The sequence below is a fragment of the Triticum urartu genome, chromosome 4A (assembly GCF_056163025.1).
Source record: "Triticum urartu cultivar PI428250 chromosome 4A, HENAU_Tu73, whole genome shotgun sequence".
Classification (NCBI taxonomy): domain Eukaryota; kingdom Viridiplantae; phylum Streptophyta; class Magnoliopsida; order Poales; family Poaceae; genus Triticum; species Triticum urartu.
Window position 1 is genome coordinate 55348413 of NC_141876.1, and position 13636 is coordinate 55362048.

Below are 13636 nucleotides of genomic sequence, written 5' to 3' on the forward strand. Positions count from 1 at the left end.
TGGCTATTGTCTCATGTAATTTGCCATAAAAGTGTTCGCAAATGTCATGCCTCTCAGTGAACATTCGCAAGCTATTGCGGTCCGATCATTAGAAAAAACGTTATTCCATCTTCAGAGAACCAGCAGAGGGCATATTGGTCTTAGTAGTATGGTATTGGATGCTGCCTGATCATCATCAAAAACAAAGTAATCCAAAACTTTATTTTGCCCCTTGGAGCATTCCACCAAATCCACCTACGTGAAAGGGCCAAATCTCATGTGAACAAGAGAAAAGGGGGTCAAATCTTTGTTTCTCGAGGAAGAGGGCGTTGCGTTAGGCAGAGGCGTGCATCCACTCCTGGACGCGGCGACAAATTGCCCCGACTTAGTTTTAGGTTAACAAGAATATCTTTTTGCTTCCTGTACCAAGACCATTTACAAATACAAAAGCGAAGGGGCGAAACAGAATAGAATAGAATCCCATCCTCTCCATCCTAGGAGAGCCCGCATTCCCTCCCCTCCCCACCTCGTTGCCCTCGCAGATCCCCCACCCCCGGCGAATGGCGTCCCGTCTCGCGTCCCGCCTCCTCCTCCGCCGCCCCGCCGCCGTAACCCCTCCCTCCCTCCCTCCCTCGCTCCCTCCGCTCCTGTTTCTCGCCTATGTATCCATGTTCTGGGTGATCTGATGCGATGATTCGGCCGGATTGGGGATCATCCGCCGGGTGGTTTCCGCGGAACGGGCTTGGTTCCATGGAGGCGATTTACTGTTTTTTTTCCTGCGAAAGTGATTTCTTGCATCTTCCACGTCACCTGCGCATAATTTGTTTCCAATTGAGAGGATTTATTTTCGTCGGATCGTTTTGCGGATGCGGTACGCGTGTCTGATTTTGACGTCGTGTAGGGTCGTGGAGATTTTACCCTTTTTTGCGTCAGATAGTCTTGATTTTGATCCGTAGAGGATTGTTGAACCGTGACGAAGGGATACCCCTGCGACGATCGGAGATCGTACTACCAGATTGTTGCCTTTTGCTCCCACGCTTAGTTTTGGCCTTATTTGGCAGAGTTGAGGTTGATAATTTCTAGATATCGACCCAAACATGCATGTTGCAAAGTGAATGCGAGTTGTTGGTATGGTTAAGAAATTAAGGAAATCGGAATTCGTCATGTCTGAAACTTAGTAATGTAGCCTTGGAGTTCATTGACCTGTTTGAGTAGACTAGATGTCAAATTTTCACGCGGAAACTAACTTCTCCAATGTAGATTTGTACCCATTTCAGTGATCTGTTAACCAGTTTAGTTTAATTTTGCCATGGTTTACTTATGATCCTTGAACTTGCATCAGGTCGTCCATCTATCCATTTACTTTTAGAATGTATGCTTAGGTCCCTTAAAAACGTTAAGTAGGTCAACTAAACTGGTTTTGGAGGATGTGTCTAGGAGAGCTTGCAAGATATCACCAGGTTGAGCAGACTAGAGCTCAGAGTTTCACATGTAAGCTCAGTACCCAAATGTAGATGTTTTTTTGTATGAATATTCGGTGATCTGTTAACTACTCCTAGTTAAGTTTTATTTTGACATCGTTTGATGGTTGAACCACTAGGATTTGGTTGCCGCGGAGGAGATTTGCTGTCCCTTCTACGTCGTCTGTGCAGAATTTATTAATAATTCAAAGCCTTTATTTCCGTCAGATTGTTTTACGGGTGGTAGGTGTGGTGGATTTTGACATCATATGGGTTGTAGAGATTTAGTCCTTTTTGTGTCAGATAATCTTTGATTTTTTTTGGACAAAGATAATCTTGATTTGATCTGTGGAGAATTATTAAGCCACATTGAAGGAATAACCTGTGACGATCAGAGTACATGCCAAGTTATTGCTTGCTTCCATAATTGATTTTGACCTTATTCGGCAGAGTTCAGGCTATAATAATTTCTAGGTATCGAACGAAACCTGTATGCTGCAAAGTGAATGCGAGTTGTTTATATGATTTACACATTTGGGGAGAACTGTGGGGATGTGTGTACAAGAGCTTGCATGCTATGGCTCAACTAGATGAGCCAATTCATCATGTCTGAAACTTAATCTTGTAGCCCGGGAATTCTATGACCTTGTTAAGCAGACAGAGTTTCGCATGTAAGCTGAATGCATAAATGCAGATGTGTCCTGTTGTACGCATGTTCGTTAATCTGTTTACTATTTTAGTTGGATTTTGCCATCAGTTGATGTTTGAATCAACTGTAAGATGTAGTAAGCATGAAGTGGACTTATGGTCCTTGAACTTGCAATGGGTCCATCTACATCCATTTACTTTCAAAATGCGCGTGCAGTTCCCTTAAACACGTTAAGTGGGTCACTAGGTTAATCCAACTGTGCCAGGCGGTCATGTTTCTGTAGTTTTGTTCATTGGTTACTCTATTTTTAGACGATCGAGTTCTTCACATTCTAGTGATAACATAATAGTACATCACACAACCTCTGTTTTTCTTTTCTGTTGGGAAATTTTGTTTTTGCCACTACATTCTGTTGCTGACATGCACGACCAGACCACATTGTCTGTGGCACAGCCAGTAGAAAATGGCACTGCTTAGTGCCAAAAACTTATTTCTTTCTCATTCATTTGTTTCTACAGAGTTATATAGTTTCCCTTTGTTCATTTACTTTTGCATGCTTAAATTTGGTAGGTTCTTCTAATGGTTCTAGTGCGCTTGCAGGTATTAAGTTTGCTCCAGAGTTCTAGACATGCTAGACATTTCAGCACTCAGTTACTTGAAGGTTAGTAGCTCTACAGATGTTACTTTTGAAGTTGGTTACTGTTAGTTTGCTTGGCAACTAATGCTTTTCTGCAATCTTCATTGCAGGTGCTCCGAGACTTCCAAAGCCAACATGGTAGGGAGTAACCTTTGCGCTTCATTTTGTCATTTTGTGATTGTAGTATATAATTTATTTACTGACAAAACTTTATTGTATTTAGTTGGTGGTTGCTACTACTTATTACACTGTTATAAAACCCACTTTTTTCATTGAATAAAGTATGACCTTTAATGATTTATTGTAGTGAACGCTATTTCCTTCGAAATGCTTCTCCTTACCAAATTTGGAGTAGATCATTTGCTACAGAGAATGGTAAGGTATATCAGCCCTGTAGAGGATATTGATAGTTGTGAATTGTTGCCTGACAAATTCTTTATCATCTCTTGTCTTTGTTTTAAGGTGACTTGGTTGAAGCTGTTGTGCCCTTCATGGGTGAATCTGTAACTGATGGAACCCTTGCCAATTTCTTAAAGAGTATGCACCTGCCTCTCTCTGTTATTCAAGTTGTCAACGTTTATGCTCCTGACATGTTATTTGCTGCAGAACCTGGTGATAGAGTTGAAGCTGATGAGGCGATAGCTCAGATTGAAACTGATAAGGTGATGCTTTGGCTCATTCATTCCCATTTTAATACCTGTTTTTTAGTTTGTTCTGCTGTTCTTGATGATAGAACGATCCTTAAAATGGAAGTGCTCCATTCTATTTTCAGGTTACAATAGATGTTTCCAGTCCAGAAGCTGGGGTAATTGAAAAGGTGACTGCCATCCATGCATTTTGTGATTCCAAATTTGCTTTGCACGCCCCACAAGTTACCTCAATTGTGTATTTAGCAGTATGGCTACTCTCCTGATCACATCAGTGCTTTGCAGTTCATTGCCAGTGAAGGTGACACTGTTACTCCAGGTACCAAAATTGCCGTGATATCTAAGTCTGCTGCTCCAAGTGAGGCCCATGTTGCACCATCTGAAGAGACCTCCCAGAAGGAGACCCCTCCTCCACCTCCTCCAGAGAAACCTAAGGTTGAGGCAAAATCACCAAAAGTAGAATCTGTCAAACCACAGGCGTCAAAACTAGCCTCCCCCTCAGAACCTCAGCTCCCTCCAAAGGAAAGAGAGAGACGGGTAAGGTCATTCATGTCATTTGGTTATATATGGTTGATCAGACATGCTATGGATACATTATTTTTGGATTGTGATAAGTGCAGGTGTCAATGCCAAGGCTCAGGAAGCGTATAGCAAATCGTTTGAAGGATTCTCAGAACACTTTTGCACTACTGACTACATTCAACGAAGTTGACATGTAAGTGCATCAGTCGTTTGTTTTCTAATATCTGTACCTTTGTAGTGTCAGTGTGGTTGGTGTACCCATGAATGCATCACTGGCTTTTGGCACCTGCGTGAGCCTAAGTTACACCAAACTTGCCCAAATTTCTCCATTATCATTATTCTAAAAACAATGTCCCTCTCAATTATGTCCTAGGGTTGACATGATGAGTCTGTAAAGTGTAAATGAAGCACCATTAAACTGTATCAAGTATAAATAATGTGCAAGTATGCTTCAAACATGTTATGCTCCAAAATAATTAGTCGGATGAGTATGAAAAAAGTTCCATAATAGTTGTCCTATTGAGTTTACATCTTTGTGCTTATCTTCTAATGCTTTCTTGATATGTCTTTATTTTACTATACGCTGCTGATATGTCCCTGAATAAGTTGTTTCATTTTTATTACAACTGCTTCTTCATTGCATTAGGACCAATTTGATGAAACTGCGGACTGACTACAAAGATGAGTTTGTTAAGAAGCATGGTGTCAAATTGGGCCTGATGTCCTGCTTTGTTAAGGTAGTAGCAATCTGATGAGCAGCTTAAATGATTGTTTGGTAATTTCCTGGGTCATCCTAAATCCACTTGTTTTTTGAAGGCTGCTGTTTCTGCGCTTCAAAATCAGCCAATTGTCAATGCTGTTATTGATGGTGATGACATCATCTACAGAGACTACATTGACGTTAGTGTTGCTGTTGGCACTTCCAAGGTACTGACACCTTTTCTTCTCTAGGTTGAATTACGGAACGGCCAGCATTTTCTTTTTACCATGCATCCTGCTGTCATAATGTGATATGAATGTCGTTCTGCTTTAGGGTCTTGTGGTGCCTGTTATCCGTGATACAGAAGGAATGAACTTTGCTGACATTGAGAAGGGGATAAACAGCCTTGCAAAGAAGGCAACTGAGGGGGCATTGTCAATTGATGAGATGGCAGGGGGAACCTTCACAATCTCAAACGGTGGTGTCTATGGAAGTCTTATCAGCACACCTATCATCAACCCTCCACAGGTTCTCGTTTTGTTTGCTGCCTTCTACGTTTCTTTGTTAAAATTCTACAATTCACCTCCTAACTCAACCCTGAATTCCTTGCCTAACGCAGTCAGCAATTCTTGGAATGCATTCTATTGTCCAACGCCCTGTGGTTGTGGATGGCTCCATCCTTGCGAGGCCAATGATGTACCTTGCACTGACATATGACCATAGGCTGATAGATGGCAGAGAAGCTGTTCTGTTTCTGCGCCGCATCAAGGACGTGGTTGAAGATCCACGGAGGTTGCTCCTTGACATATAGTTCTGTTTGTTACTTCTGGGGTAAAGATTGCTTCACATCGATTTCGGAATAATTGTACACAAAATTTTGACTCATGCCGTACTCGCTTCTCCAACAATTGAGAATTCGGTTGCTGGCCTCTGAATTGTAGTAGAAACATCAACGAATTCATTTCCTTTTTCTGAGGTTATACTTGTTGGGACGTACTAGTTCCCTAAACATATTATGATCTACAATAGCAATGGACACCCTCAACTTTGTCGTGCCATTTAACGTGCTAATTATCTCATGTGACGTCTGGTTGATTGGTATCAGGCAGGCAGGGCCGGTCCTGGAGTTTCGGAGGCCCCGGGGCGAACTCAAATGAAAGGACCTTGTGGCGACATTGGAGGAAAAAATTGATTCCATACATTGATAGATAGATTTTTTTTTTTTTGCAAAGCTACAAGAAAAGGAGTGAAGGCACCTGAAGGCGGAAGGTTGCAGTAAATCAGTGACAATATGTGTTCTTCACGCTTCAGCTATCCATCAATCATCAAGGAAACAAGAAGTCCAAGTCTTCAGGACCAAGTCGGCAGGAACAGATGATCAAACTCTGCTCTAAAAAGAAGATTATAGATGAATCACTATTCACTAGATTAAGATTGAGGGCTACGAGAAATTCTTCTAGAGATTCTTGCTATTCCTTGCAAGTGCACCCTATGTGCTAGCATCCGCCGGTGGCCGCTGTCGCAGACTCCCAGTCGCCCGTTGCCCCGATCGGCCGATCTGTGGAGGTGAACAAGCGAGAAAAGGAATCGGCGTCGGCGTGCAGTCTAAGGAGGAACAGAGTCGCTCGCCCGTGCCTGTGAGTGTGGAGCTTTGCTACACGCATGGACAGATGACAACGGGCTTTTACGGGGAAGCTTATCTGGGACATTTTGATTGGAAGAAAGAATGATGAGGGGCCCACACCCCCTGAAAATCAGGGGGGAGAAGATTAGTTAACGAGGAGACCCCGTAATAGGCCCGTAATAGTCCGTTGATTTAGAATTTTCGGTGAGTGTGCCCCTTCAGTTTCAGGCCTCTTGGCTGTTGGGCTTCTGCCATCTGTACGAGATGGGCCTCTCTGTCTATAGGCCTTTTTTTATTTGCACCAATTTGTCAGGGCCCATATCTATATATACACTGCAGGTTACGGCCCTAGGTCGGGGCCTCTAGTTTGGCTGGGCCCCGGGCCGTCGCCCCTGCTGCCCTGGCCCAGGGCCGGTCCTGCAGGCAGGTGTTTGATCGTGACAGTTCCAGTGTATTTTCCACCTTTACAATTTCTAAATTTCCAGCGTGGTGCAATTGCTGTGTCTGAATGCCCAGTAGACTTCCATCGAATTATTTGAGCTTTTGAAGTTTCTCAGGTCATTCTTTTCGCATTCTAGTGACACAAAGTTCCCCTTGAAGTTTTCTAGCTCTCTTCCAAGTGGAGGAGTTGTTTGTAAGTGAAACACAATCTATGTATAATTCAGTAGGCGTTTCTTGAAATGCATTCGAACGTTTAACGCCCCGTGGTTGTGGATGGCAACATTCTTGCAACACCCTTTGATGTACCGTGGTTATGCATTACTTGCTCTGACTACAACCGAATCTAACTGTTCTTTGTCGCTGATTTTTCTGCTTCTCTTAAAAAATCCGAATTGTGGAGCTCTTAGCTGTAGAAGAGAGCTCAATGGAACTCATTCTCTTTTTTACTTTTATAAGGTGTAGCTCCGTAAGCTTATTCTCGCTTTACAATAGCAAGCTGCCACCCTCCCCACTTTGCTGCGCCATTTCTACATGATAACTGTTTCACGCGGTATCTGATTGCTATCTGGTGCTTGATCTCGACAATCTTCAGATTATTTACCACCTTTAAAGTTTTGAAACTTCTAGCCTGGTATAATTGACTGTTTGGGATTTTGTTCTGAAGTTTCTTAGGCCATACTTTTTGCATTCTAGCTGAATTTTGTTAAGTGGTATTGAAACAAAGTTACCACTGAAAAATCTGAATCACTCGGTTTTTCCATGATTTTGTATGATGAACGACCCTCAAGCTCTTTCTCATGATTACCTAGGACGAACGACCCTCAAGCTCACATCTCCAAGGCACCCATCATGCATGTGAGATGAGTCCAGTAGTTCCCTGCGTATTTAATACCATGTCTTGGCATGGCATCCAGCCGAGATAAGAACACATGTTAGGGCTCAGAGTCTCGCACAACTTGCATATTAGAAGCAAATTATCAATGAGATATTAGAAGATAACTGAGCCAGTAAGGCTAGTGTTCTCTTGCTCCACAGGCAGATGAGTTTTGTATTGATTTCGGATGCTTATAGGTATTATGGCTAAGATCAAACAAAGCCCTAGTCTTGTTCCGTACATAAGTGAACTATCTATGCATGCTCAGGTGAGCACCTCTGCTTGCCAACGGTGCGGTGTCCGAGGGGAGGGGGCCTTCTCCGGAAGCGGAGACGGATGGCGTCACGACGGTGTACTAGATAGAGGAGCAACATTGCTATTGGAGAAGGAACCCCATAGCTGTCAACGTCTATACATTTAGACCTTTATTGTTACTCCTGTTTCCAAATCACTCTCTGTAACCCTCGGGCTATATAAGGGGCGGGATGGATTTGTATCGATCAACTATTCTGCCAATTATTGGCTTTACATCAATATACACTTATACATACACTATATACTCAAATTCATGTCTGTTCTTCCTGATCCATACATTCCTCCCTAATTTTGTTCGTGGTTTCTACTCAAATCCATGTCTGATCCATCTGGGATCTGACACTTTGTCCTTTTGGAAGCCGACGAAGCATGGTTTTCCTCCGGCGACAGGCTGCTTTCTTGACAATGTCCTCTGATCGTGGGTTCGACGGGGGCATCGATGCTCAAGCCGGTGCTTAGTGTGTTCGGAGTTAAGTGCTTTTCAGCATCTCGTATCTTTCATTGTTTCTTTGTGTGGGCGTTAGTTTACGTTAATGTGTGGAGGTGGGTTGTGTTGTTGGTTGTGAGCGTATCATTAATTTAACATCAGTCATTTTCTATATAAAAAAAATCTGAATTACATATGACCTTTTGCTGGTAGCTGACATGCAACAGTTGATGTATTTAGACCGAAAATGTTTGTAAGCATGTGGTTGTAAACTTGTGACACAAAATCAGAGTATTCCCAGATCAGTGCCCATGAACTTCAGTAGAAAAAGTCAAATGGAAGTGTTTGCAGTTGTTAGATCATCTAGACACATTAACAATCACATCACTGAGTTACTGATACGAATCATTTTCCTTGAATCACACATCCAGATTGGTTCTACATTGCATGGTAATTTGTTTGTCCTTGCAAAATGAAATTTCTTTCTCTTATAAAAAATTACAATCCCATAATCCTTCCTCGAACCATTTTCTAATGTGTAAATGGCAGTTCTGGTGAACAATGCTCAAACTTTAAGTGTGATTGACAAACCGAGCCTCCGCTTTGTTAATAGAAATGATTAACCTCACCCTAGCCCTCTTTGTTTCCACCCAACAAATTCATTCATAGTTTTGTGCAACGGCCGATCATGCATGGTAGGGCATGTAGCACCGTACCCGATTCGCATTGTCTGTGTACCATATGTACTCTCAAGCTAGTGCATCACTCTCCGACTCTGTCGTGACATTTATCTCTTTGTTTGATCATATGCATAGGTAAACGGTATTTGAGGCACAACCACTCCCAGTTTCATGTTCTCTTCCGATTACCTTCGCGTCACATATTTCACATGCAGTGTTAAGAAATGGTTCTCTCTCGAGTAGGGCGTTTTGGTGCCCAGGCTCATCTGCACCCGGTTAGAAAAAATTCGTAAAAAAATAAAAACAAAATCAAAAAATTCCAAACTTTTTTTGTGCAGTAGACAATTTGATGCGTGAGGCCCGCTGAAAATTTCAAGTCATTCGGACATCTGAGCAGCTCTCAGGAAAAAAGACAAATCGGGCCAAAACAGTACATGAACAGTAAACATTTTTACGGACCCCCAATTTGTGTTTTTTTGCTGAGAGCTCCTCAGATGTCCAAATGGTTTGAAAATTGGACTGAACCTCACGCATCCAATTTTCTACCACACAAAAAAAGTTTGGAATTTTTTGAATTTTTCTAGTATTGTTTTGATTTGTTTCGTCAGCGCGGGTGCAGAGATGGATTTTCGTTCTCTCTCATGCTAGGTGTCCATTGTATACATGCATTGTCGCTTCTCTTCAACTTTTGCATGATAATGTAGTGTGTACGATGAATGACCCTCAAGCTCTTCCCATGGTTCTGTACAACGAACCATTTTCTTTATTTTCTTTCCCGTTTTGAGAGATTATGCCCATCTCATAAGCATGCATCATACATTTGAGATGAGCCCAGCCATTATTACCATTAGTATTTAATAGCATGGCTTGGCGCCTTGGTGTCTAAGCTGAGACAAGAATATTAATGCATATGAGCACAAGCTGCAAATTTAGACAATGACTCAGTCTCTCCCTAGTACTGCTTACTAGAAAGCAAATACCAATGGGATATTTGAAGACAACTGAATTAGTGGTTGTACGTCAGTGTTATCCAGCTTTACACATGAAGGATTTGGAGAAGATATTTATTTCCACGATCAAGGGAGGCACCATTAGGCCAACAACACGACACGTAGAGGTAAACCTGGCCCCTCCTAGAAGGTTCATAAGCTTGTTTCTTTGGAACATAAGTCAACAGAGACCTAGGGATTGATACTCGTGGAGGATCAGAGCTTCCATCATGAAGTTGACCTTGATGCACCTCTTCGCATTAGCAACTTCCATGCAACCGGAACAACTAAGGTTGATGGTCTAGGGCTTGTTTGGTTCTCGCCTATATGAGCCCTGCCAATCGTTGGCTAGCCAATTTATTGGCGGAGGATTTGACTGCCCCAGACTTGCCAACTTTTTGGCGTCGAGTTGAACTAGAAAAGCTGAAGTGGACTGGGCGCACCAAAATATTGGTTCCCATCCAAACGGGAAGCTAGGCTTGGTCAATGACCAATATTTTGGTTTGGCAGCCGAGGGCCGCAATCCAAACAGCCCCCTATTCTTCTATTCCCCGTAGGACTGTGGATAAATTACCAGGGTTGTAACATTGTGTCAAATTCTGGATCGATGTTGTTGGTTTTTGTACAGTAACTTGCTTGTCCTCCGTAAAGTGCAGTTATGCTAATAGATGATCAAACCTAACCTTGTTTGTAGTTCTCATATCAGACCGTACATTTCACCTTTACAGTTTCAAAATTTATTGTACAGTACAGTTGCCGCCTCTACGGTCAAGTAGAATTCTAGTGAATTGTGTGAGCTTTCTTTTGAAGTTACTCAGGTCATCCTTTTCGCACTCTAGTGACAACACAAAATTTCCGCTGAAGTTTTCCCATGGTTCTGTACGACAAAGACTCTAAAACTCTTGACGGACACTCTAAAACTCTTCATATTATGTACCATGAACTGCCCCCTCTTTTTTCCCTTTTTTCCTTTTTTGTGGGAGGCTACGCTTACATAGTTACATGAGATGAGTCCAACAACAATGCTTATATGATACAGTGGCTTGCCATGGTTGACTGGTTGCATTTTAGAAGCAAACTTCCAATGAAGTATTATAAGATAATTGAATTTGGTAAGATCGGTGTTATCTAGGTCTGCATGTGGAGGAGTTGTCTACTGAGTTGGCATGGTTGTCTCTTGGCACTGGGTGTCAAGTGTGGTCATGAAACCAAATGTTGGCAGATTTGGTAACAACCTATGCTATCCTTTACTGGATTCACATTGTTTGTATGCCAACTCACAATCATAACTTTGTCAGGGAAAATCACAACTAGGTGCCCAAGGAGTCACCTGGTGACTTTGGCGAGCAGCAAGGCGCGACATCATCTACCATGTTGACTGATTTCCTCAGCTGCATCACTCGCCGTGTTCCTAGCCTGGTGTCTTTTGACGCAATGTGGCATGGACAGGTTGGGCGTTCGTTCAAAGCCTCCAGTAGTTTTTTTTGGAAATGGAGATGCCCTCGACCTCTGCATCGTGAAGATGCATGCAGCCATATTATTAATAATCCGGACAAAGTCGTCAAAAAGGTCTTACAGCTCGCAAACGGAGCATAACAAAGTGAACAAAAGGGAAATAACATGCTGACACGATCAACCGATATGGTAATAAGAAGGATAAACTCCCTAGACTCCTATCCTATTATGCGAGCGCCATCCGAACCGGTTGAATATAGCCCGAGCTACCATCTCCCATTGGTTGCACCCAGTAACCAAAGGCTTTCTGAAGTCCATAGGAGTGAGTAAGGACCACATACGGATCCAAGCTGTAGGCCTCAAGATAACCTGCAAGAAAGTTAGAGTGTGTTGTCTGTTAAAAATCATGCCGTTCCCGCAGTTCCATATAACCCATAATAGTGCACATATTCCAATCCGAATACGAGCCGCAGTACTCTGCTCAACTCCAGCTAACCACGTCCCAAACAAAGACACTATACGAACTGGAGGGCTAATTTTGAAGGCTATATGAATCGTTCTCCAAAGTAAGTTGGCAAGTGGGCAATCAAGAAATAAGTGTTGTATTGTTTCATCATGATCACAAAAACAACATCGTGAGCTGCCTACCCATCGCCTTTTAATTAAGTTATCCTTTGTGAGTATCATTTGTTTGTGGACAAACCACATAAAATTTTTAATACGCAAAGGAACCTTGACCTTCCAAATGTGCAACGACCTTGAGAGTGGGCCAGAATTAATCAAATCCGTATAAAAAGATTTTACCGTAAAAGTCCCATTCTTAGTTAACTTCCATTGTGACGCATCTGGTTGATCGGAGAGTTGAACGTCTATCAGTCTCCGAACCAAATGCATCCAGGCGCTCCATCTCGCACCAACTAACACCCATCTGAACTGGATGTTCAAGGGAATAGTTTGAAACACCGTGCCTACATAATCCTCCTTACGTTGCATAATATTATAAAGGGTGGGATATTGAATGGCCAGGGGCGTCTCTCCTAACCATGTATCGTCCCAAAATCTTGTTGACATCCCATTGCCCACCAAGAATTTGACCCGACGAAAGAACAAATCCTTCGTTCTCATAAATCCCTTCCAGAATGGCGAGTCAATCGGTCGCATGGTAACTTGAGCTAGTGTCTTCGAGTGCAAATACTTATTGCGCAGGATTTGGGACCGCATACCCTACGGCTCATGCTCTAGCCTGTATAACCACTTACTCATAAGACACTTATTCTTAATTTCTAAGTTCTCAATACCGAGACCTCCTTGGTCCTTCGGTCGGCATAGAATGTCCCATCTCGCAAGATGGTATTTCCTCTTGGCCTCATCAGACTGCCAGAAGAAGCGAGATCTATAGAAGTCAAGTCGTTTCTGAACCCCTTTCGGAATTTCAAAGAACGAAAGTAAGAACATCGGCATACTAGTCAGTATTAAGTTAATCAGAACTAGCCGACCTCCATACGACATAAGCTTGCCCTTCCAGCAGCTAAGTTTTTTTTTCAATTCGTTCTTCAATGCATTTCCATTCTTTATTGGAAAGTTTACGGTGATGAATCGGAATACCCAAGTAACTGAAGGGTAAAGAGCCTAATTCGCAACCGAACAATTGTCTGTAAACTTGTTCCTCCTCTTTGGCCTTCCCAAAGCAGAACAATTCACTCTTATGAAAGTTTATTTTTAAGTCAGACAATTGTTCGAAAAGGCATAGGATAAGTTTCATATTACGGGCCTTTGCCAACATCAACATTCAGCTTAAGCACATCTTTAGGTGGTGACGTTCTACCATCTAGTGACATGGACAGGTTGGGCGTCCGTTCAAAGCCTCCACTAGGTGGAAGCCCCATCGACATTCAGCTTAAGCACATCTTTAGGTGGTGACGTTCTACCATCTAGCGGAAAGCTCTTGTTTGTGAGGCTCACATACGTTTTGGTGAATCTCTTTGGGCACCGGGCAAACTCAGCGTCACATAATGTTGGGTAATTTTGACATGAAGCTTGTTCCTTCTCTTCAACTTTCCCATGTGTGATCATGTACAACGAATGGATGAGAGACCCTCAAGCTCATTCCCATGATTCTGTATGACGAACAATTTTGTCTCTTTTCTTTCGCCTTTGAGAGATTAATTATGCTCATCTCCTATGCAAGCATCATGCATTCGAGATGAGCCCAAGTGTTACCATGCACATTTAATAGC

The 13636-nt window shown here is 42.5% G+C and overlaps 1 protein-coding gene across 2 annotated transcripts; it reads left to right on the forward strand.

The window, feature by feature from the left end:
- Window positions 1-399: 399 nt before the first annotated feature.
- On the forward strand, window positions 400-5652 carry LOC125550591 (dihydrolipoyllysine-residue succinyltransferase component of 2-oxoglutarate dehydrogenase complex 1, mitochondrial-like). 2 transcript variants are annotated; one of them, XM_048713614.2, is made up of 13 exons: window positions 401-587; window positions 2689-2749; window positions 2836-2863; window positions 3033-3100; window positions 3188-3262; window positions 3332-3387; window positions 3498-3542; window positions 3658-3909; window positions 3993-4087; window positions 4541-4631; window positions 4711-4821; window positions 4928-5122; window positions 5214-5652. In XM_048713614.2, exons 1-13 carry the CDS (start codon window positions 540-542, stop codon window positions 5403-5405), a joined length of 1317 nt encoding a protein of 438 aa, XP_048569571.2. In that variant the 5' UTR covers window positions 401-539; the 3' UTR covers window positions 5406-5652. The 2 variants fall into 2 exon arrangements, with proteins under 2 accessions (XP_087373865.1, XP_048569571.2); XM_087517739.1 differs by having other exon boundaries at window positions 400-587; window positions 3188-3387.
- The last annotated feature ends 7984 nt before the right edge of the window (window positions 5653-13636 follow it).